The 26,286-nt window shown below is 42.3% G+C and overlaps 1 protein-coding gene across 1 annotated transcript in view; it reads right to left on the bottom strand.

Moving 5' to 3' along the window:
* The window catches only part of tpo (thyroid peroxidase), an 87,500-nt gene that overhangs the window by 26,312 nt on the left and 34,902 nt on the right, over positions 1 to 26,286 (bottom strand). The window contains exons 6-10 of the mRNA XM_072278385.1: positions 17,429 to 17,638; positions 14,031 to 14,546; positions 8,941 to 9,199; positions 8,668 to 8,838; positions 1,446 to 1,683 (exon numbers count right to left, since the gene is read on the bottom strand). Of these exons, the coding sequence (XP_072134486.1) occupies positions 1,446 to 1,683; positions 8,668 to 8,838; positions 8,941 to 9,199; positions 14,031 to 14,546; positions 17,429 to 17,638 (1,394 nt within the window). The remainder of the gene's footprint in view (positions 1 to 1,445; positions 1,684 to 8,667; positions 8,839 to 8,940; positions 9,200 to 14,030; positions 14,547 to 17,428; positions 17,639 to 26,286) is intronic.

The raw sequence follows: 26,286 nt of genomic DNA, 5'->3' as shown, positions 1-26,286 counted from the left end.
TTTAGTTAAGTACAAGTGAAATGTATTGGCATGCTCAGTGCTGAAAGATTGCTAAGGAATGTCCAATACTTTGCCGGAAGAAAGAATGATACGGAAAGAACTGAAGCTCACTTTGGATCATTTACAGTTATAGGGTGTCACAGAGCCTTATCACAGTCTGTCAAGCATTGGGATACAGAAGGCGCCGTGGTTGAACAAAGACAGATAAAATAAACCTAAGCAGTCATGAGTTTCCCAAGGCTGAGTTATAATTAGACACCAATTTCATTAAAATATTAATAGATTCACGTGGATGAGACAGGGGTAATCTCTCACTGAAATAGACCTCTGTCGAGAGCAAGTGAAGTCGCACTCAAACCATGCAGAGAGATGAAAGGTAACCTGGGAAAGGATCTACATCTGGAACATAGTAGTAGAAGAAAAAACATCAAAATTATTTGAGAAACAGCTAACTATATGTCACACTTCTTCCCAGCTTTGCTCAGCCATCAAGATACTTCTGGAAGGCTGAACGAGGAATGATGAATCTGTAATTGTATGGTTTCCTGTGTTTAGGGAGAGAAGGATTTGCATTCATTCAAAGCTTATCATGCCTTGGAGCTTTCCAAAGAACTTTATAGTCATGGAATTGCTTTTAAACAGCAGGCACATTTTAATATATTATCACATTGTGTTGCAGCAAAATAAAGTTGCAAGGAATGAATCTGCTGTAACATCCCAGGAAATAAATAATATGGTAAATGATGCCTTATGCCTAATGCCTGGACCCAAGCAGCAGTGTTAATGGATTTGTGTTATAGATACTGATCTTTGTCAATGCCATATAATTGTATTTTTGTATTCTGTTTGTATATTTTAGGTTATTCATTTTCCAGATTCTGTGCTTTTACGGAGAAGGCTAGCTTTTATTGCCCCTTCATGATTGCTCTTAAAAGGCAGTGCTGAGCCAATTTCTTGAGGCACTGCTGTCATGATGCAGGTTCCTCAATGATAATGTTGGGCAGAAACAGCCACTCAGCTCCTTCCTATGCATCCGTGGACAAATATCTACTGTCAAGTAGCATAACATAATATGTTGAGTTTTTATTCAACACTTGAAAAGTAATTTTATATTATTTCAGCCAAATTTATAATGTTTTCTTTTAAAGCTCCAAGTCCTGCCAACACACCTTTTTCTGCCAAGTTATTACCAGCAAACAACACTGCAAGGATATAGGATCCAAAAATAATGCTGCAAATTTGTGTCCTTTCAACTGACCAAGGAAAGAAGCTTGGCATCTTCACTGTTCTTTGATTTTGTTTAGTTGTATTTGTTCTGCTTCAAAATACTTGATCTATCAGTGTTAAACTAGTTAAATAAAGCAAAACCAATTTACCAGAGTGACGTGATCTAACAGCCTGTGTATGTGACTGGATTGGGATGAAACAATATTATAGAAACTCACCTATCACCTTCTCTTAAAGCTTTCATTTGTTTTCCAATTAAACAAGCAAATAATGGGCCAATTCTGGCTGCAGGAAGGAAATCTTCTGCCAGCCCACCAAGCCAAATGTCAATATTGTCTGGATGTCCATAGAGATCCATTATCTTTTCAACAAAATCTGAATCAGATATTGCTTTCTTTAAATCAGCTTTGGTTTCCAACCTTTCAAGTTGACAAAATTCCCTCCAGTCATTGTATCCTAAAAGTAACATAAAACACGTTTTGTTAGCTTGGAATGAGAAAAATCAAATTTTAGTCTTGAAATTAGATGACTGGAATTTTTTATATTGTGGCTTAATGGATACGTTCTCAATTACTTGTTCCATTAGGATAGTAGAAAAAGAGAGAAAATAGAATTACAGAGACATGAGTGAAGAGCTGGCCAGAGTTGATTGGAAGGGAACACCAACAGGAATCATAGCAGAATAGCAATGGCTTCAGTTTCTGGGGGCAATTCAAAAGGCACAAGATAAGTATATGGCATGAAGAAGTATTCTAAAGGGAGGATGAAGCAACTGTGGACAGAAGTCAAAGACAGCATAAAAGCAAAAGAGAGGGCATAGAATACAGCAAGAATTTGTGGGAAGTTAAATGTTCGAAAGCCAACAGAAAACAACTGAGAAACCATACGAAGAGAAAAGATGAAATATGTAGGTAAGCGTAGCCAAGTGGTTACGGCGTTCGTCTAGTGATTTGAAGGTCGCTAGTTCAAGCCTTGGCTGAGGCAGCGTGTGTGTCCTTGAGCAAGGCACTTAACCACACATTGCTCTGTGATAACACCGGTGCCAATGGGTCCTAATGCCCTTTCCTTGGACAACATCAGTGGCGTGGAGAGGGGAAACTTGCAGCATGGGCAACTGCTAGTCTTCCATACAACCTTGCCCAGTCCTGTGCCCTGGAAACTTTCCAAGGCACAAATCCATGGTCTCATGAGACTATGGTTGCCTATATATAGTCAAAGAGGATAGCAAATCTTGTTTCTGATATATAAAGTGCAACAGAAAAGTAAGAGAGGATGTTAGATCACTGGAAAATGAGGTTGGGAAGGTAGTAATGGGGGACAATGAAATGTGAGGAACCTAATAATTATCTTGCATCAGTCTTGACTGTGGAAGACATTAGCAGCATGCCAGAAATTTGAGAGTATCAGGGGGCAAAGTGAGTGTTGTTGCTATTACTAAGGAGTAGGTGCTTGGGAAACTGAAAGTCTGATGTTCAGAAAGAGATAGCTGAAGAGATTATGAAGGGATAAGTAATGATTTTTCAAGAACCACTTGATTCTGGAATTGTTTCAGAGGACTAGAAAATTGCAAATGTCACTCCACTCTTTAAGATAGGGAAGCAGAAGAAATGAAATTATAGACCAGTTAGCCTGAGTTCAGTGCTTAGGAAGATGCTGGAGTCCATCATTAAGGATGAAGTTTCAGGGTACTTGGAAGTACATGATAAAATAGGTCAAAGTAAGCAGAAAATTTTGCCTGACAAATCTGTAGGAATTTTATTTCTCGGAGTAGGAGAGAGGCCAGACTGCACAGGTGCGTGACGTTAGCCAGTTGAGCGCGAACAGTTTAAAAAGAGGAAGAAAGTCGCAGACGTTTTCTTTTCGGATCAAGAAGACAGTGGTAAGAGGCTAAGGATTTCCAGTGAGAAGACATTTTATTTTTCGGAGTAGGAGAGAGGCCAGACCGTGCAGGCGCGTGAGGTCAGCCAGTTGAGCGCGGAAGTTTAAAAAGAAAACCGCCATATCCAGCGGGCAGCGTCGGAGCAGGCTGCGGAGTGAGAGGTTGCAGAGTGAAAGGGCTTTGGCTCAACGGGCTTTGGCGGAGACGGGAAGAGGCTTCCTGCGACCGTTGAGTCTCATAGTAACGGAGTAAGTTACAGTTTTTTAGTATTTAGTACAAACAGTAGCATTAGAGGTATGCATCTAGGATTAGTGTTGTGCTTGGAGTGCCAGATGTGGGGACCCTGGGAGACTCCCAGCCTCCCCAAAGATTACATCTGCACCAGGTGCACTGAGATGCGGCTGCTGAAGGACTGTGTTAAGGAGTTGGAGATGGAAATTGATGACCTTCGGCTAATTAGGGAAAGTGAGGAGGTGATAGATACTACCTATAGAGAGGTAGTGGATAGCACCCCTGTGACAGTCCCCCCTCAGAAATTGATATATCATTTTGGATACTGTTGAAGAGGCAGGCCTGACAGAGGAGGACCACAGTGAACGAGACTCTGGCATTCTGCCCAGTGCCAAAATCAAGAGAGCAAGAAGAAACGTGGCATTTATAGGGGATTCCATCGTAAGGAGGATGGACAAGAGATTCTGCGAGCTGGACCAGGATACCTGGATGATGTGTTGCCTCCCTGGTGCCAAGGTATGGAATGTCTCAGATCAAGTCCAGAGTATTCTGAGGAGAGAGGGAGAGCAGCCAGAAGTCTTGGTACATGTTGGTATCAATGACATAGACAAAAAAAGAGAGGAGGTCCTGAAGAAATATTACTGGGAGCTAGGAAGAAAATTGAAAAGACGGACCTCCAGAGTAAAAGTATCAGGATTGCTGCCTGAGCTGCACGCTAATGATGGTAAGAATAGCAGAATTAAGCAGATGAATGTGTGGCTAAGTAACTGGTGCCGGGGGCAGGGCTTTAAATTCTTGAATCATTGGGATCTATTTTGGGGAAGGTATGACTTATACAAAAAAGATGGATTACACCTGAACTCAAAAGGTACTAATATCCTGGCGGGATTGTTTAATATAGCCATTAGGGAGGGTTTAAACTAAGTTGGCAAGGGGAAGGAAACCAAGGTGTTAGGGTTGAGGAAGAGGAAAATAGAATTAAGTCAAAAATACTGTGCAGCAAAGATGGCAAGAAGGACAGGCCGGTGAATATACAGGATAATTCTCTGCAAAAATAGAAATATATCAAAATCGGCAACAGATACTGATCTACATGTACTGTACTTAAATGCACGCAGCATTAGAAATAAAGTGGATGACCTTGCTACACAGCTGCAGGTTAAAAGATATGACATTGTGGCCATCACCGAGTCATGGCTAAATGATGGATGTGATAGGGAGCTGAATGTCCAAGGATACACAGTGTATAGGAAAGATAGGAAGGTAGGTAAAGGGGGTGGTGTGGCCCTGATGGTAAGTAACAATATCAAATCAATAGAAAGAAGGGACATAGGATCAGAAGAGGTAGAATCCTTATGGGTAGAATTAAGAAATGGCAAGGGTAAAAAGACACTAATAGCAGTTATATACAGGCCTCCAAACAGCAGCTGGGATGTGGACTACAAGTTGCAGCTGGAAATAGAAAAAGTGTGTCAGAAGGAAAATGTCAAAATAATTATGGGGGATTTTAATATGAAAGTGGATTGAGAGAGTCAGGAAGGTACTGGATCTCAGGAGAGGGAGTTTGCAGAATGCCTACGGGATGGCTTTTTGGAGCAGCTTGTCCAGAAGCCCACCAGGGGACCGGCTGTTTTGGATTGGGTGCTGTGTAACGAACCTGAGGTGATTAGGGAGCTGGAGATAAAGAAACCCCTTGGAAGTAGTGATGATAATATGACTGAGTTCAGTTTCAAATTTGAAAAGGAGAAGCTGGTATCAGGTGTATCAATATTTCAGTGGAACAGGGGAAATTACAGTGGTATGAGAGAGGAACTGGCCCAAGTCGATTGGAAAAGTATGCTAAATGGAGGGACGTCAGAGCAGAATTGGATGAAATTCCTACAAGAAATGAGGAAAATGCAGGAAAAATATATTCCAAGAAAAAAGAAAATCATGAATGAAAAAATGGCACAAATGTGGCTAAAGAGAGAGGTTAAGGCAAAAATAAAAGCAAAAGAAATGGTGTACAAGGAAGCAAAAATTAGTGGGCAAAATGAGGACTGGAAGACTTTTAAAAACTTACAGAAGGAAACTAAGAAAGTCATTAGGAAAGAAAAGATGAATTATGAAAGGAAGTTGGCAATTAACGTAAAAAAGGATACTAAGACTTTTTTTAAATATATGAAGAGTAAAAGAGTGACAAGGGTAGATACGGGACCGATTGAAAATAATGCTGGAGAAATTATAATGGATAACAAAGAGATGGCGGAGGAACTGAATGAGTATTTTGCATCAGTCTTCACAGTAGAAGACATGAGCAATATACCCGATAGCCAGAGATATCAGGGAATAGAATTAGGTACAGTCAAGATTACTAGAAAGTGCTTGGGAAGCTAAATGGACTAAGAATAGATAAGTCTCCCGGTCCGGATGAGGTGCACCCAAGGGTCCTGAAGGAGGTGGCTTTGGAGTTTGTGGAAGCATTGGAAATGATCTTCCAGGAATCAATAGACTCTGGCATGGTTCCGGAGGACTGGAAGGTCGCAAATGTAGTTCTGTTATTTAAGAAAGGAAAGAGGCAGCAAAAAGAAAATTACAGACCTATTAGTCTGACATCGGTAGTTGGAAAGATATTGGAGTCAATCCTCAAGGATGAGGTTATGAAATACCTCGAGGTGCATGACAAGATAGGCCGAAGCCAACATGGTTTCATGAAGGGAAGATCCTGTCTTGCCAACCTATTGGAATTTTTTGAGGTAATCTCGAATAAGATTGACAAGGGAGAGGCTGTGGTTGTTGTGTATTTGGATTTTCAAAAGGCTTTCAATAAGGTGCCGCATATGAGGCTGCTTAATAAGGTGAGAGCCCATGGAATTATAGGAAAGATATTGGAATGGGTGGAGCATTGGCTGATAGGCAGAAAGCAAAAGGTGGGAATAAAGGGATCCTATTCTGACTGGTTGCTGGTTACTAGTGGTGTTCCGCAGGGGTCGGTGTTGGGGCCGCTTCGTTTTACGATGTATATCAATGATTTGGATTATGGATTAAATGATTTTGTGGCTAAGTTTGCGGATGACACCAAGATAGGTGGAGGAGCAGGAAATGTTGAAGAAATGGAAAGGTTGCAGAGAGACTTAGTCAGTTTAGGAGAGTGGGCAAAGAAATGGCAGATGAGATACGGTGTTGACAAATGTACAGTTGTACATTTCAGAAGAAGAAATAATTGGGCAGATTATTATTTAGATGGGGAGAAAATTCAAAAATCGGAAGTGCAAAGGGACTTGGGGGTCCTCGTGCAGGATACCCTAAAGGTTAACCACCAAGTTGGATCAGCGGTAAGGAAAGCAAATGTTATGTTGGCATTCATTTCAAGAGGAATAGTGTATAAGAGTAAGGAGGTGTTGATGAGGCTCAATGGGACCTTAGTGAGACCTCATTTGGAATACTGTGTGCAGTTTTGGTCCCCCTATCTTAGAAAGGATGTACTGATGTTGGAGAGAGTTCAGAGAAGATTTACGAGGATGATTCCTGGAATGCAGGGGCTATCATATGAGGAGCGTTTGTCGGCTCTTAGATTGTATTCATTAGAGTATAGAAGAATGAGAGGGGATCTCATAGAAACATTTCGAATGTTGAAAGGGTTGGACAGAGTAGATATGGAAAGGTTGTTTCCCTTGGTGGGTGAGTCCAGGACAAGAGGCCATAGTCTTAGAATTAGAGGGTACCCAGTTAAAACAGAGATGAGGAGAAATGTTTTTAGCCAGAGGGTCGTGGATTTGTGGAATTCGTTGCCACATACAGCTGTGGAGGTCCGATCATTGAGGGTGTTTAAGGAGGAGATTGACAGGTATCTAATTAGTCAGGGTATCAAGGGATATAGGGAAAAAGCCGGAAATTGGAATCTAGATGGGTGAATAGTTTAGCTTATGGGGGAGCTGCGGAGCAGACTCAATGGGCCGAATGGCCTACTTCTGCTCCTTTGTCTTGTGATCTTGTGATCTTGCGAATTCTTTGAGGAAATAACAAGTATGATAGACAAAGGCAAGTCAGTGGATGTTGTTTACATTGATGTTCAGAAGGCCTTTGACAAGGTGCCACACATGAAGCTGCTTAACATGATAAAGTTCATGGTATTACAGGAAAGACACTTGCATGGATAGAAGATTGGCTGACTGGCAGAAGGCAAAGAGTGGGAATAAAGGGGGCCTATTCTAGTTGGCTGCCAATGACTAGTGATTTTTTGCAAGAGTCTGTATTGGGAATGCTTCCTTTCATGTTATATGTCAACAATTTGCATGATGGAATTGATGGCTTTGTCACCAAATTTGCAGATGATGCAAAGATAGGTGGAGTGGCAGGTAGTCTTGAATCTGCAAAAATGTGACAGATGGAACATAGTGTAGGGATGCGTATGGTTACGCTCTTTGGTAGAAGGAATAAAGGCATCAACTATTTTCTAAATAGGGAGAAAATTCAAAAATCACAGTTGCAATGGGGCTGGTGAGTCATTGTGCAAGATTCCCTAAAGGTTAACTTTCTGATTTAGTTGGTGGTAAGGAAGGCAATGTTATCATTCATTTCTAGAATACCAGAACCTAACAGCAAAGATGTGATGCTAAGGCTTTATAAGGCATTGGTTAGCCTGCACTTAGAGTATTGTGAGCAGTTGTGGGCACCTTATCTACAAAAGATGTGCTGGCATTGGAGAAGGTCCAGAGGAAGTTCAGGTGAAGTGATTCCAGGAACGAAATGGTTAACATATGAGGAGTATTTGATGGCTCTGGGGAGAAAGTAGGAGGATGGGATTGAGAAGGATAATAAATCGGCCATGATTGGGTGGTGGAGCAGACTCAATGTGCCAGGTGGCCTAATTCTGCTTCTTTGCCTTATGGTGTTATGGTCTTATGCAGTAAACAAAACATACTGAATCAACACACACACACACACACACACACACAATGCTGGAGGAACTCCACAGGTCAGGCAGCATCTATGGAAAAGAGTAAACATTCAACATTTTGGGCTGAGACCCTTCATCAGGAGTTGTGTAACAAGAGTTCTCCGTTCTTTTTCTTAGATACCGCCTGACCTGTTGAGTTGCTCCAGCATCTTCTGCGTGTTGTTTTGGATTTCCAGCATTTGCAGATTGTCTTGTGCTTGTGGCACACTGAATCATTTAGTTTGAGTCTACAAAGCGTTGCGCTGGAGTAATGCCAAATGAAAAACAGTGATCTTTTTATACCTTGGGTTAGTTTGAGTTTGATTTGCTGCTCATAATTCACTGAACAGGGTGAAGAACACCAGAGATCAATTACACTAGCAGACTGAAGCAGCTTAGGGGTTGCACCTACCAGGAAGACCGTGGTCACGCCCTCTTTGTAGATTTAGTGATGCCAAATCCAGAGCCACTGAATTTGTCAGAGCAAATAACTTCTCTGTCAATTCTTCAATCATCATTTGACTTGATGTTTGAAGTCTTGCTGGCTTTGCTAGAAGCCCTCTGAACAGTGGATCTAAACCACCTATTATTCACAACAGAAATACTGGTTTAGTGCAAAGGCTGATGTAAGTAAACACAGTGAGATAAATGTGTTTTGTTTTATATCAGCAACTCTAACATTCACCTTCTTTAATGATTCGCCAAGGACTGAAAAAGGTCTTGTGGAGATTTATACTTGGGTATGTAGGATGCTCTTCGTAATTTTCATCGAGTCTTTGTATCCTGGGGCTGATGGTTGCATGACCAAAACGGAATGCTGCAGTTGCAAACACATTGGATAATGTGGGATTCACCGTTTCATCATAGCCTTCGTATTTTCCAATAAACTGATCAAATGCTTGAGAACCAAGGATTTTAGGAATATAGTCTCTAAATGTAATAATCTAAAAAAACCAGCAAAATCCTCTTGTGAGTAACTGTTTGAGCAAAGACATTGCCATTTCGATAATCTTGAATTAAAAAGTTTAAAACATCAGTCTGGAGTGGTCTTTTAATTATGATATATGCAAGTGTTCTGAGAATCATAGAGTTTGTACATCACACTAACAGAACTAGGCTAATTCTTTTGTCCACCTGCACAAATCTCAGTTGCTTGCACTAGGACCAGATCCTTTGATGTCTTATTCATTTAAATGATTGTCTAAATGCTTCTTAAACATATTCAACTCCACTACTCCTCTGGCAGCTTATTACAAATATCAGCCATTCTCTGTGTAAATACATAAACTTACCCACCAGATGCCCTTTAAAAATCCTTCCTCTCACCTTAAACCTGTGTTGTCTTGTTGTTACCTCTATCTTGGCAAAAAGTTTTTGACTCTCTAAATGGTTTTCATCTTATATATTTCTAACAGGTCACTTCGTAATCTCCTTCACTCCAAGGAAACAAAACCAGCTTATCCAGTCTTTTTTACAAAGTCTTCCAATCAGGCAGTACCTTGGAAAATCTTCCTGACACTCTGTCTAGTGATAAAGGACAATATGCTTTTAAACCCTAGTAGTGCAGTTAGCAGCTGACACCATAAGACCATAAGACTGTATGGCACAGTAGCAGAATTAGGCCATTCATCTCATCGAGCCTGCACCACCATCAAAACATGGCTCATTTATTTTTCCTCTCAATCCCATTCTCCTGCCTCCTTCCCAATAATAGCAATCATTGCCAAACCAAAGTATTGAAGATTGAAGTAAACAATGTCATTGTCACTTTTCAAATTGTATTGAATTAACTACAATTACCTTTGATCTTAAGTATATAAGGATGTCATGTACTTTGAGTTTGGGAGAGTATGCAAGCTCTACATGAGAATGTCCATTTGTCCTGATGAATAAAGACTTTCATATCTACAACTTATCCAGTTTCCTCAATGACCCTGTTGTAGTCACAGTGTTTGGGGGCTTGTTGGGGATGTGTTGGTGACCCAGTTATATGACCAGCAACCTCAGCAGTCTAAGGAGGGTGAGTATTTATGATCATAACACTCCATGCTTAAATCTGCTTCGACCAATTGCCAACTATCAAAGACCATGAAGGAGAGCTGGCGAGGTAGATGTGAAAGTGTAGTTGCGTATGTGTGACTGTGTGTGTATACAGCACTGGGTAGTTTGTTGAGACAGGACCACCAGTTACATTAGGTGGTACTGACCATTCAGGTTGCTAGAGGGAAGAAGGATATTTTTTAGCCAGGGAGTAGTGAATCTGTGGACAGTCTGCCACAGACTGTGGTGGAAGCCAAATCCCTGGGTATATTTAAAGCAGAAATTAATTGTTTCCTAATTGATCAGGGCATCAAAAGGTATGGTGAGAAGGCAGGTGTATGAGGTTGAGAGGGATCCGAAATCAGCCATGATGGAATGGTGGAGCGGACTTGATGGGCTGAATGGCCCAATTCTGTCCCTATCTTATGGTTTTATGATAATACTGACGTATCTAACTTTATCTTCTCTCCCAAACTGCTGGGTGAATTTATAATATTATAAACGCTTCTTCCTGGTGGTGGCATCCGTTAGTCTCGCGAGACCATGGATCTGCGCCTGGAAAGTCTTGCTTCAGTCTGCGTTAGAGCAGCGTCTGTTGTGGCTGTAGAGTCCCACATGGGAGTGACAGTCTCGGCTGCAGCGACTGCACTTGAAGGCACTGTCCTCCAGTGTTGTCTTGGTGCTGTTTTTCCGACGAGTGCGCTTTTCTTCAGCAGCAAGCCTCAGCTTCTCTTCTCCCCTTTTTAGACCTCTGCGTAGTTCCAGCCTCCAGTGAGAGTGATCGCTTGCGATGTCCTCCCACCTCTCGACGTTCATTTTCAGTGACCTCATGTCTCTCTTGCAAACATCTTTGAAACGAAGATGGGGCCGCCCTTGTGCTCTCTTGCCGGAGGCCAGTTCTCCGTACAGCAGGTCTTTCAGGATCCTCCCGTCTGACATGCGGTGTACGTGGCCCAGCCAGCGGAGACAGCGTTGCTGGAGCAGGATGAAGAGGCTGGGTTTCTGGGCGTGGGCCAGGACCTCATTGTTGGTGACTCAGTCAGTCCACTTGATGTCCAGGATGCGTCTCAGGCTGCGAAGGTGGAAGGCGTTGAGACGCCGCTCTTGTCTGTAGTAGAGGCTCCAGGTCTCGCTGCCGTAAAGCAAGACCTGTAGACTGGCCCTGTAGACTGCAACTTTGGTGTGCGTTGTCAGCTTTCTGTTCTCCCAGACTCTCTTTGTTAGCCTGGCGAATCTTGAGGCTGCTCGTCCGATCCGTCTGTTGATCTCAGGGTCTAGGGAGAGACTGTACGTGATGGTGGAGCCAAGGTATGTAAACTCGTGAGCTACCTCCAGCTCTTAGTTGTCGATGGTAATGACAGGGGGGTGCTCAATGTCTTCCTTTACCATCAAATTTGCTTACCTATGCAGCACGCAATCCAGAATTGACTTTCTGGGCTCAGCTGTAAGCTTGTCCAAAAAACCATAATGTTAGCGTTCAACAAAATCCTCTCTGGGGATCCAGCACAAATCTGATTTTCCCAATCTACCTGCATATTGAAATCCCCCATGACTATTGCAACACCTTATCATGCCCACAGAAACTTCTGTCTACTTCCCTAGCTATTGAATCCCCTATCATCACTGCACTCCTCTTCTCACCCCTTCTCTTCTGAGCCACAGAGCCACAGGCCTGCAAGCTGTGGCTTTTGCTGGTAGGTCATCGTCTTCAACAGTATCAAAAGCAGTTTACTTATTATTGAGGGGAATGGTCACATGGGGTACTTGGCATTGGCTACTATTCTCTTGACTCTCTTGATGGTTACCCAGGAACCCGCCTCCTGCAATTTAGGGGTGACTAGTTCCCTGCAGCTCCTATCCATCGCCTCCTCATTTTCCTATATGAGCCAAAGGTCATCCAGCTGCAGCTCCATTTACTTAACATCATCTTTAAGGAGCTGCAGCTCAGTGCATTTTGTGCAGATGCAGTTATCAGGGAGACTGGAGTTCTCCCAAAGTTCCTATATCTCACACAAGTAGCATGCCACTGACTCTGAACCCATCCTTGGCATACTAGCTATGTACTAACAGAGAGAAAAAAACTTACTAGAAAATTACTTAGAACCTTTGTCTTTGCCTGTGCTTGACCTTGCCTGTTCTCACTCAAGCCTGTTGAGCAAAGCCAGACAACTCTAACAATACCCTACTCCAACAATGGTCGCTCTGCTTACATCTTCTTTCTTTTTATTGGCTCAAATAAAACTCACTCCCAATGAGACCTGCAGTTTTCAAATGGGGCCTGTCCTGCACGATGTCACTCTTTCACTTGCTACTTCAGTCGGTGTACAGGTAGAGCTGGGCAGATTGAAGGTAAAGTTAGAACACTTACAGAGAGAGATGTCGGTGAAAAACAGGCAGAACGATTACAACATTACAGGAATGAATCAGTCAGGAATCTGGGAAGTCTGAGAGGTAAAGGGGATAACACCCAGCATGTGGGTGCTCACTGGATAGCAGGCATGGGAATAACTGCTGAGGAAGGTAATGAGATAAATAGGGAAGCCCTGGACCAGGAAGATGACAAGTGGGTAAGTATCCGCGAACAGGAAAGTTTATACCCAGCACTGTCTGTCAGAATGGCAGCTATAGGGACCAGGCAACGACAGACTCGGAACCCCAATGATCCCAGCCAACGACTCACACTGACCACCACCATCCACATGTCTTTCACCACGGTGGAAAAGCAGAACATTCTATCCAGACTGCCCTCACTTAGAGCTGAATGTGGCAATGGAGAATTTTGGTGCAAGTTAGAAGAAATGATTGAAATCCAGCAGATGCACCCCAAACACATACACATATTGGTTAAAGCTGAGTAATATGTAGGACAGTATGACCCCAGGGGTGCAGGATGGAACATGGACAACACGCGAGAATGTCAGCGATAAGGAAATTTTCCAGAACTTTAAGGAAGAAGTGAGGTAGTGACTTGGAGGAGGAATGAATAACTGTGGAATGATAATGTCAGTTGGTCAGAAGGCTGGTGAACCTGCCATGGACTACACAAAGCAGGAATACCTGACCTATGAGGAACACATAGATCTGGGCACTCGAGGGAATGTTGATCCAGCCTTCATGAAAATGCTCAAAGAAGGGCTGAGCTCAGCCCACTGGGAGGTTTTAGTTTGGGGATAACTGTGGGATCTATCTACTGCACAATAGTTTCATGGGCCAGGGAAATAGACTAAACGAGAGAGAAAAGGGGTCATAATGTTGCTGTAGTGGATATACCTGCTGCAAACACACAGAGGATTTGCTTTGTTGTCACTTACCAGGGAGCCATGCAAAGAACTACCAGAACAGAGGTAGGAGAGTAAAGGAGATGGTTAGTTACTGCTGTGGCCTCTCAGGCCATGGTCAGAGGCAATATTGCAAGAAGGAAAGAAATTGTGACAGCCACCCACCAAGACAGGCAGAAGCCCTATTGACCGCTGACCAAATTAAAGATACCTCATATTCCATCTGAGTAGCCTTCAACCTGATGGCATGAACATTGATTTCTCTAACTTCTGATGATCTTTCCCCTCCCACTTCTCTCTTATTCATTAGGCGCTCCGACTCCACTTCTACCTCTTTTCTTTTCCTTATTATGGAACTCCTGGGCTAGTATTTTATTGTAGAACTCCTGGGTAGTATATTTCACATGCTGTGCTCATTACAATCTTTGAACAATTTAGGAATAGTGAACCTACTAACCTGATGCAGAGCACCACTAATCTTGCGTGCTTCACGGTAGATGGTTTCCGAAGTCCAATGAGGGTTTATCTTGTGTAAATTCCTAGCTAACCGATTATGCTCACGCATCCACAATGTGTGCATTGAAGCAAGAGTAAGAACTTCATTTGCTCTGCTTTCTCCGCTGAGAAAACATTCTATCCTTTCATTTTGAGTAGCATTGGGCTCTTGAGCACATGGGGATGGTTTTTGATCCACGAATGGCAACAGTTCACGTTTGCCATCTTTGTATTTTTTGTTCACAAGGAGGAGGCCCTCCTTGCTTGAATAGTCCTTTAACTTTCTTTCCTGAACTGGCGTGCTTCCATAGACAGTTGAGGCATCAATAAAGGAAGTTACAGCATTAATCTGCTGTCGCGAGTTCAGACTTGACAGCGTTTCAAAGTCAGCTCCTTGCACTGCTGCCCCACATGTGGGAGATGAGCGATAAAATGTGATGCACTCATTGATTCTGGAACGTGGATCACTTTCAGGTATCTATTTGATGAATATTAAAATAAGACACAATTAAGAATAGCAGGACCATTGCAAATTTCTTTCTTCCTGCCTGTGTATTAAAATTCAATGAACCAAACTAGAAGTGAAGAGCTCAGATCTGGGCTCTTTGACCCTCCACATCCATGACAATAATTTTCCTGTTGTGCAGTCTTCATATTTTTCCATATTAGGACCATACATTTTACCTTTTTAAGTGTCTGTCTAAATGCCTCTTAATAATTATTCCTTGGCACTCTACCGCCTCCTCTGGCAAGTCACTTTAGGCAGCAATCACTTTCATTTAAAAAAAAATTAACTTCCAGATCCCCTTTAAAACTTCTTCCTCATCCCTTAAACCTATGCCCTCCTCTTTTACCCTTACTGTACAAAGAAGATTTTGATTATCTACCATATCTATGCCTTTCAACATCTTATATGCTTCCTTCAAGTCACTGCTTACTCTTCTTAGATAGAAGGAAAAATATCCCACCTTATCCAATTGATAGCTAAAGTCTTCCAGTCCAGACACTCTCTCCTGCACAATCACATCCTTCTTATAATTTGGTGACCAGAACTGCAGAAAAATGTGGTCTAACCAGTGTTTGGTAAAGTTGTAACATAATGCCTCAGCATCTTTATTCTGTGCCCTGACCCTTGAAAGCAAGCACGCTATGTGCCTCTTTATCACCATATTAACATCTGTTGCCAGTGACAGAGAACTATGAATTTGGACTTTTTGTTCATCAACATTCCTCAGTGCCCTGTCAGTTACTATATATGACCTTACCCTATCTGACTTCCCAAAGTGCATCACTTTGTTCTTGTGGGATTAAATTCCTTTTGACAATGCTCCACTCAACCATTCAGCTGAACTATATCCTGTTCTAGCTTTAGAAAACCTTCCTTGCTGCAAAAGACATCACTAACTTTCATGTCTTCTGTAAACTTACTTCATTCTTCCTATCTTTATATCCAACCTGTTAAGGTACATCACAAACAGCAAAGCTGCCAGCACTGTCCCTTTCATAAACCACTAGTCACAGCCTTCTGATCAAAAACAAGATCCATCTTTAACCACCCTCTGCCTCCTATCAGGAAGGCAATTAGGAAGCTCTCCTTGGAATCCATGTGTAAAAAGGTCTTAAAGACCAGCATTTGTTAATGCTTGGAAGTAGGTACAACAGGGATGTCAGAGGTAAACTTTTCACACAGAGAGTGATGGGTGCATGGAATGCACTGCCAGCAAAGGTGGTAAAAGCAGATACAATAGGGTCTTTTAAGAGACTCTTAGAAAAAGAGTCTCTTAAATACATGGAGCTTAGAAAAATAGAGGACTTTGTAGTAGGGAAAATCTAGGCAGCTTCTAGAGTAGGTTACATGAGCAGCACAACATTGTGGGCCAAAGGGCCAATAATGTGCTGTAGATTTTCTATGTTTTATGTTCTATAATATCCTTCCGACAAATGTAAGGTGCATCTGCCTACAATTACTTAAAATATGACACCTGCCACTCTTAACCAAAGGAACAACATTAGCCATCTTCCACTATTTTGATACATTTCCCAAGATGAATGTAGATTAAAAAAAATCTTAGTCTGGGTGCCACCAATCATCTCCCTATTTCCCAAAGCATTTGGAGATAGATCCTTCTGGCTCTGGGGATTTATCCAAGACATCTTACACCTCCACCTTTCAATATGTACAGCATTCTGTACGTTCTTGGCAATCAAGGTATCCCTTGCTGATCTCATTATCCTAATATCCTTCTTGGTGAATATATATGAGGCTTTCATTTCAGACCATGCTCATATCTCCTGGTTCCACATCTAGATTCCTAAGCTGATCCAGCTCTATCCCTGGATGTCCTACAGCTCCTAATGCACTTACTGAATGACTTAGGAATCTCTTTAAGAATATTTCTTGGACTCTTATTTTTCTCTTCTAATTTCCTTTTTAAGTACTTTCTTACTCCCTCTATGTTTCTCAAGAGACTTAAAATAGAACATAAAACAGCAAAACACAAGAGTCCATGATGTCTGCACTGTGTCACACCCAAATGAAGGTGTCCTAAGGTAAGCTTAAGGAGAACAGAGACCTCCTGTGGAATAGAGAAGCAAAACTTCACTTGATCTTGATGCTTCATACAAATACAGACCATGAATGCTCCCTGCATTAACTTTTCTTGATCAAACATTTGAAAGCGAAAGGTGGCAAAATTAATAAACCCTGGAGGAACATGCTTTCCCTGAGTCTTTGCTAACTCTCTTTAAATAAAAAATCACACTTGCACAATGCTCCTTTACCTGCAAGTAATATTCTCAAGTGATTTTTGAGGAGTTCTCTCTTGAGTTATCACTACAGTTATAAATCATCTCTTAAATCTTGTGCCTATCTGCAGCAGTCTCCTAATCGAAGCAGCAATGACAGAATCAGGGGAAGATAGAGAAGGTCATTCCAACCTTCCTATCTAAATGTTATTATTAATCATTGCCATGAAGAAATAGTAAATAATATTCAGCTGCAATGTCAATTAACATCTAACTATAAGCAGATCCTTAATTCAGTCCTAGGTTGTATTAGAAAACCACCAGTTTGCATGTTGTACACTTGTATGGTTTTACCATGGTGCAGGACAGATTGAGTATTTGTGGGTAGTACACTGGGGTCAGGAGGAAGAATTTGAAGGGACTGTTATTCAAATTACAATTCACAGGATATGTTTCTTTCACACCAATAGTAAAAACAAGATCTATGTCTCTGAAGTGCTTGAGGAAGCCTTCAAAATTTTGGCTCAAAACATTATGCCCAGCCCTAAAGTAATCAGGAAACCTGATCTTCAGATAGTTTTTTTCAACTTTGGTCACTTCAAGTTGTATGAGTACCTTAATTGGAAAACAGGGATTCAGATTTTGGCACGTAGATTGACAGTCTACTCCTCCCTGGAAAGCAGCCTGGCTCGTGCTCTGAGGTGTGAATGCAAAGTCATGGTCAATATACTGGCCCCACTCAATGAGGATATGGGAATATAGATGATCTTCTGTCATTGGAGTCTTATCGGTCGTACGAAGAATTTTGTTGGTTATCTCTCGGACCTGTTAGAGAAAGAATTCATTGAAAAAAGATACTGATGCATTTGGCTTCCATGTACATCTTCATGAGGCAAAAGGGTGCATTACAGAGTTCCCTGAATTAGAAGCGTAACTGGAGACATTATATCGGATGGGCTGCGGATGGAATAACAAAAGGACATTGCCCGGAAGAGCAATTGAGTAGATTGGCTTCTGATATGCACATTCTACCCAGGAATGAGAAACTATAATAAAAATTGTAACTAAAATTATGATATTAATTTCAAATAATATTACACAAGAAAACTAATTGAATGTTGTAAAGTCCCAAGCAGTTTAACTATCAAAGCAAGATTAAATAATTTCCATTTGTTATTTATTTATTGATTGATTGATTGATTTAGAGATATAGCACGGTAACAGGCCCTTCCATTCCGACAAGTACTCACAGCCCAGTTACACCCTCGTGACCAAATAATCCATGAGCCATATGTCATTGGAAAGTGGAGGGAGAGCTGAGTATCTGGAGGAAACTCCAGTGGTCACAGAGGGAACATACAAACTCCTTACAGATAATGGCAAAATTGAACCTGAGTCACAGGCGCTGTAATAGTGTTATGCTAATTACTATATTCTTGTGCCATCCCCATTGTGAGCCAGTTCTAAATACGTAGAAAGCAAAATCAAGTGGGATTGCTTCTTTATTATTAAGAATTAAAATATGAGAACAAACTAGTATGGTGGTGCACCTTAGACTTACGACCCTAGAGATTAATTTGAAAGTATTTGAGATTCCATCCAATGACATAGTCATACTCATACTTTATTGATCCCGAGGGAAATTGGTTTTCGTTATAGTTGCAACATAAATAATTAAATAGTAATAAAACCATAAATAATTAAATAGTAATATGTAAATTATGCCAGGAAATAAGTCCAGGACCAGCCTATTGGCTCAGGGAGTCTTTCCCTCCAAGGGAGGAGTTGTAAAGTTTGATGGCCGCAGGCAGAAATGACTTCCTATGATGCTCTGTGTTGCATCTCGGTGGAATGAGTCTCTGGCTGAATGTACTCCTGTGCCCAACCAGTCCATTATGTAGTGGATGGGAGACATTGTCCAAGATGACATGCAACTTGGACAGCATCCTCTTTTCAGAAACCACTGTCAGAGAGTTCAGTTCCATCCCCACAACATCACTGGCCTTACGAGTGAGTTTGTTGATTCTGTTGGTGTCTGCTACCCTCAGCCTGCTGCCCCAGCACACAACAGCAAACATGATAGCACTGGCCACCACAGACTCATAGAATATCCTCAGCATCATCTGACAGATGTTAAAGGACCTCAGTCTCCTCAGGAAATAGAGATGGCTCTGACCCTTCTTGTAGACAGCCTCAGTGTTCTTTGACTAGTCCAGTTTATTGTCAATTCGTATCCCCAGGTATTTGTAATCCTCCAACCATGTCCACACTGACCCCCTGGATGGAAACAGGGGCCACCGGTGCCTTAGCCCTCCTCAGGTCTACCACCAGCTCCTTAGTCTTTTTCACATTAAGCTGCAGATAATTCTGCTCACACCATGTGACAATGTTTCCTACCGTAGCCCTGTACCCAGCCTCATCTCCCTTGCTGATGCATCCAACTATGGCAGAGCCATCAGAAAACTTCTGAAGATGGCAAGACTCTGTGCAGTAGTTGAAGTTCTGAGACAAATATGGAAGCACTGTACTTTATTTTAGACCATAAGACCATTCGATATAGGAATAGAATTAGGCTATTTGGCCCATTGAGTCTACTTTGCCATTTCATCATGATCCAATTTTCCTCTCAGCCTCAATCTCCTACCTTCTCCCTGTATCCCTTCATCCCTGACCAATCATGAATCTATCAACCTCTGCCTTAAATATACATAAAAACTTGGCCTCCACAGGTGCCTGTGTCAACGAATTCCACAAATTCAACTTTCAGGCTAAAGAAGTTCCTTCTCAACTCTGTTCTTTAAGGATGTCCCTCTATTCTGAGGTTGTGTCCTCTGGTCTTAGACTCTCCCACTATAGGAAACCTCCTCTCCACATTCACTCTATCAAGGCCTTTCACCATTTGATAGGTTTCAATGAGGTCACCCCTCACTCTTCTAAATTCCAGCAAATACAGGCTCAGAGTCATAAAATGCTCTTCATATGACAAACCATTCAATCGTGGAATTATTTTTGTGAAATTCTTTTGAATCCTCACCAGTTTTAGTACATCCTTCCTAAGAAAAGGGGCCCAAAACTGCTCACAGTACACCAATGACCACAGTACATCAATAGGGATGGGAGGGGTTCCGGAGGATTGGAGGGTTGTGGATGTTGCTCCTTTATTCAAGAAAGGGAGTAGAATAGCCCAGGAAATTATAGACCAGTGAGTCTTACTTCAGTGGTTGGTAAGTTGATGGAGAAGATCCTGAGAGGCAGGATTTATGAACATTTGGAGAGGTATAATATGATTAGGAATAGTCAACATGGCTTTGTTAAGGGCAGGTCGTGCCTTACGAGCCTGATTGAATTTTTTGAGAATGTGACTAAACACATTGATGAAGGAAGAGCAGTAGATGTAGTGTATATGGATTTCAACAAGACATTTGATAAGGTACCCCATGCAGAGGCTTACTGAGAAAGTAAGGAGCATGGGATCCAAGGGGACATTGTTTTGTGGATCCAGAAATGGCTTGCCCACAGAAGGCAAAGAGTGGTTGTAGATGGGTCATATTCTGCATGGAGGTCAGTGACCAGTGGTGTGGGACCCTTACTCTATGTGATTTTTATAAATGACCTGGATGATGAAGTGGAGGGATAGGTTAGTAAGTTTGCTAATGACACAAAGGTTCGAGGTGTTGTGGATACTGTGGAGGGCTATCAGAGGTTACAGCGGGACACTGATAGGATGCAAAACTGGGCTGAGAAATAGTTCAACCCTGATAAATGTGAAGTGGTTCATTTTGGTAGGTCAAATATGATGGCAGAATATAGTATTATACCATTAGTAAGACAGTAATGGCAGTGTGGAGGATCAGAGGGATCTTGGGGTCTGAGTCCATAGGATGCTCAAAGCAGCTGTGCTAGTTGACTCTGTGGTTAAGAAGGCTTACGATACATTGCCTTCCTCAATCATGGAATTGAATTTAGGAGCCCAGAGGTAATGTTGCAGCTATATAGGGCTCTCGTCAGACCCCACTTGGAGTACTGTGGTCAGTTCTGGTCGCCTCACTACAGGAAGGATGTGGAAACCATAGAAGGGGATGCAGAGGAGATTTACAAGGATGTTGCCTGGATTGGGGAGCATGCCTTATGAAAACAGGTTGAGTGAACTCAGACTTTTCTCTTTGGAGCGATGGAGGATGACAGGTGACCTGATAGAGGTGTATAAGATGATGAGAGGCACTGATCATGTGGATAGTCAGAGGCTTTTTCCCAGGGCTGAAATGGTTGCCACAAGAGGACACAGGTTTAAGATGCTGGAGTGTAGGTACAGAGGAGATGTCAGGGGTAAGCATGGTTTTGTGAAAGGCAGATCGTGTCTAACAAGCCTGATAGAGTTCTTTGAGGAGGTGACCAGGCATATAGATGACGGTAGTGCAGTGGATGTGATCTATATGGATTTTAGTAAGGCATTTGACAAAGTTCCACACGGTAGGCTTATTCAGGAAGTTAGAAGGCATGGGATCCAGGGAAGTTTGGCCAGGTGGATTCAGAATTGGCTTGCCTGCAGAAGGCAGAGGGTGGTGGTGGAGAGAGTACATTCAGATTGGAGGATTGTGACTACTGGTGTCCCACAAGGATCTGTTCTGGGACCTCTACTTTCCGTGATTTTTATTAACGACCTGGATGTGGGGGTAGAAGGGTGGGTTGGCAAGTTCGCAGATGACACAAAGATTGGTAGTGTTGTGGATAGTGTAGAGGATTGTCAAAGATTGCAGAGAGACATTGATAGGATGTAGAAGTGGGCTGAGAAGTGGCAGATGGAGTTCAACCTGGAGAAGTGTGAGGATATACACTTTGGAAGGACAAACTCCAAGGCAGTGTACAAAATAAATGGCAGGATACTTGGTAGTGTGGAGGAGCAGAGGGATCTCGGGGTACATGTCCACAGATCCCTGAAAGTTGCCTCACAGGTGGATAGGGTAGTTAAGAAAGCTTATGGGGTAACACACATTAAAGTTGCTGGTGAACACAGCAGGCCAGGCAGCAACTCTAGGAAGGGGTGCAGTCGACGTTTCAGACTGAGACCCTTCGTCAGGACTAACTGCTTATGGGGTGTTAGCTTTCATAAGTCGAGGGATAGAGTTTAAGAGTCGCGATGTAATGATGCAGTTCTATAAAACTCTGGTTAGGCCACACTTGGAGTACTGTGTCCAGTTCTGGTCACCTCACTATAGGAAGGATGTGGAAGCATTGGAAAGGGTACAGAGGAGATTTACCAGGATGCTGCCTGGTTTAGAGAGTATGCATTATGATCAGAGATTAAGGGAGCTAGGGCTTTACTCTTTGGAGAGAAGGAGGATGAGAGGAGACATGATAGAGGTCTCATGATACAAGATAATAAGAGGAATAGGTAGAGTGGATAGCCAGTGCCTCTTCTCCAGGGCACCACTGCTCAATACAAGAGGACATGGCTTCAAGGTAAGGGGTGGGAAGTTCAAGGGGGATATTAGAGGAAGGTTTTTTACTCAGAGAGTGGTTGGTGCATGGAATGCACTGCCTGAGTCAGTGGTGGAGGCAGATACACTAGTGAAGTTTAAGAGACTATTAGACAGGTATATGGAGGAATCTAAGGTGGGGGCTTATATGGGAGGCAGGGTTTGAGGGTCAGCACAACATTGTGGGCTGAAGGGCCTGTACTGTGCTGTACTATTCTATGTTCTACGTAAGTTTTTTACGCAGAGAGTAGTCAGTGCGTGGAATGGGTTGCTGGCAACTGTGGTGGTGGCAGATACGATAGGGTCTTTTAAGAGACTGTTGGATAGGTACATAGAGCTTAGAAAAATAGAGGGTTATGAGTAAGACTAGTAATTTACAAGGCAGGGACATGTTCGGTACAACTTTGTGGGCCGAAGGGCTTGTATTTTGCTGTAGGTTTTCTATCTTTCTATGTTTCTAATTAGGCCTCACCAGTGCCTTATAAAGCCTCAGCATTACATCCTTGCATTTATTTTCTAGTCCTGTTGAAATGAGTGCTAACATTGCATTTGTCTTCCTTATCACAGACTCAACCTACAAATTAACCTTCAGGGAATCCTGCACAAGGACTCCCAAGTCCCTTTGCACCTCAGTTTTTGAAGATAATCAACCCTTTCATTTCTTCTACCAAAGTGTATGCCCATACATTTCTCGACATTGTATTCCATCTGCCATTTTTTACCCAGTCGCCTGATCTGTTTAAGTCCTCCTGTAGCCTCTCTACTTCCTCAAAACTAGCTGCCCTTCCCACTATTTTCATATCATCTGCAAACTTTGCAAAAAAGTCAACAATTTGATCATACAAATCATTGACATATAACATAAAAAGAATCGGTCTCAACACAGACACAGACCCCACTGGAAACCACTGGCCAGAAATGGCTCCCTTTATTCCCACTCCTTGCCTCCTCCCAATCAGCAAATGTTATACTCATTTGCGTATACTTCCTGTAATTCCATGGGCTCTTATGTTACGACATAGCCTTGTGCAGCACCTTGTCAAAGGCCTTCTGAAAATCCAAGAAGACAACATCAACCGATTCTCCTTTGTCTATCCTGCTTGTTATTTCTTCAAAGAATTCCAGTCAGACAAGATTTTCCCTTGAGGAAACCATGATGACTATGGCCTATTTTATCATGTGCCTCCAAGTAACCTGCGACCTCATCCTCAATAATCGATTCCAACATCTTCCCAACCACTGAGGTCAGATCACTTGGCCTATGGTTGCCTTTCTTCTGCTTCTCTCCCTTCTTGAAAAGTGGAGTGATATTTGGAATTTTACAGTCTAGTGATTCTTGAAAGATCATTATTAATACCTCCACAAAAACCTGATCCACTTTTTTCAGAATAAAGGGGTGTACACCATTTGGTTCAGATAACTTATCTACCTTCATTCCTTTCAGTTTCCCTGGAAACTTCTCTCTATTTATGGTAACTGTACACACTTCATGAGCCCTGACATCTACAACCTCTACCATACTGTTAGTGTGAAGACTGATGCAAAATACTTACTCAACCCGTCCACAATTTCTTTGTCCCCCAGCATCTCTCCAGCATCATTTTCCAGCAGTCCAATATCTACTCTCGCCTCTCTTTTACACTTTATTATCTAAAGAAGATTTTGGTATCTTCTTTAATATTATTGGCTAGCTTACTTTTGTATTCCATCTTTACCTTCTTGTTGACTATTTTAGTTGTCTTCTGTTGGCTTTAAAAGCTTCCCAATCCTCTAACTTCCCACTAATTTTTGCTCTATTTTATGCCTTCTCTTTGGCTTTTTTGTTGGCTTTGACTTCTCTCGTTAGCCATGGTTGTGTCATCTTTTCATTTGAATACTTCTTCCTCTTTGGGATGTATATTTATTTCCTGTGCCTGCTGAATTGCAGCCATTGCTACTCTGCTGTCATCCCTACCAGTGTTCTTTTTTAATTAATTCTGGCCATCTGCTTTCCCATGTCTCTGAAATTCTCTTTACTCCACTGTAATACTGATACATCTGACTTTAGCTTCTCCTTCTCAAATTTCAGTGTGACTTTGATCATATTATGATCACTTTCCCCTAAGGGTTCTTTTACCTTAAGGTTTCTAATCAATTCTATTTCATTGCACAAAACCCAATCTAGAATAGCTGGCCTCTTAGTGGGCTCAACTATGAGCTGCTTTAAATAGCCATCTCGTAGGCACTCTAGAAAATTACGATCCTGGAATCCAGCATCAACCTAATTTTTCCAATTTACCTGCCTATGGAAGTCCCTCATGACTATTGTAACAGTGTCCTTTTGGCATTCATTTTCTACCTCCCATTGTAATTTGTAGGCCGCATTGTTACTATGTCTGGGGTCTGTATACAACTTTTTACCCTTGCAGTTCCTTAGCTCTATTCGCAATGATTCAAACCCTCTGTCACCTCTTTCTAATGATTTGATTTAACGTTTTACCTCTGCCTTCCTGCCTGTTCTTTCGATACAATGTGTTTCCTCAGACATTAAGCACTCAGCCTTAATCTTCTTTCAGCCATGATTCATTGATGCCTACAACATCATACCTGACAATCTGCAACTGTGCTGCAAGTTCATCTTCCTTATTCCATATACTGCGTGCATTCAAATACAACATCTTCAGTGCTCTATTCACTCTTTTCAATTTTGTCCTATCAACTGCCTCTTCTCACTACACATTGCCTCTGTTTGTAAACCAACTACCTCATCTTTAGCTCATGTTTTCCACCTTTCCTACGATACTTCTTGCATTGACATATATGCAGCTCAGGACACTTGTCGCAACATGCTCAACCTTTTGTTTGCTAACTTTATCTGCGGTCTTACCAATATCTGCCTCCACAACCTCTCCACTGACTGTTCTGGCACTCTGGTTCCCATCTCCCTACAACTCTAGTTTAAACTCCACCATGCAGCATTAACAAACCTTCCCACTAGGATATTAGACTTCTTCAGTTCAGGTGCAAGCCGTCCGTTCTGTACTGGCCCCACATTCCCTGGAAGAGAGCCCAATGATCAAAAAATCTTATGCTGTTCCTCTTACACTAACTCCTTAGCCATGCATTAAACTTTTAGTTCTGGTCGCACTATCACGAGGCATGGGTAGCAGCCCTGAGATCACAACTTTGGAGCTCCTGCCCTTTAACTTAGCACCTAACTCCTTGAACTCCCTATGCAAAACGTTGTCACTTGTCCTACCAATACCATTGGTACCTCCATTGACCATGACTTCGGGCTGATCACACTCCTTCTTAAGAATGCTGAGGACTTGATCCGAAATATTCTGGATGCTGGCACCTGCAAGGCAACATACCATCCGGGAATCTCATTCTCACCCACAGAACCCCCTGTCCGTTCCCCTAAATATCAAATTCGCTATCACCACAGCATGATTCTTCTCCCCCTTTCCCTTCTGAGTCACAGAGGCAGGGTCAGTACCTGGCACTCGACCACTGCAACCTTCCTCTATTATGTCATCACCCTTCCCCTGACAGTATCCAAAGCGATATACCTGTTAATGAGGGGATGGCCACAGGGGTACTCTGCACCGGCTCCCACTTTCCTGTGTCTTACACCTTGGGTGTAACCACCCCCCTATATGTCTTATTTATCACACTCTCAGTCTCCCAAATGATCTGGAGTTCATCCAGTTCCAGTTCCAGCTCCTTAACATGGTTAGTTAGAAGCTGCAGCTTGATATACTTCTTGTAGTTGTAGTCGTCAAGGACACTGGTGTTCTCCCTGCCTTCCCACATCTTGCAAGAGGAGCATTCCACCATCCTGCCTGACATCCCTACTGTCCTAGCTGCGCTGATATAAAGAAGAGAATGAAAAAAAAAACTTGAGCTTTTATTTCCTTTGCTTTCTCTGATTGAAGCCTCTGTTCATTAAAGCCCCGGAGAGCTAAAGCCTGATGATCATCACTCTGACTCTGTCCACTCACACATTCGTTGCCG

This window comes from Mobula birostris, chromosome 2 (genome assembly GCF_030028105.1).
Source record: "Mobula birostris isolate sMobBir1 chromosome 2, sMobBir1.hap1, whole genome shotgun sequence".
In the NCBI taxonomy this organism is placed as follows: Eukaryota; Metazoa; Chordata; class Chondrichthyes; order Myliobatiformes; family Myliobatidae; genus Mobula; species Mobula birostris.
The sequence above is the reverse complement of the archived record's forward strand: the minus strand, read 5'-3'. Positions and strand labels throughout refer to the sequence as shown.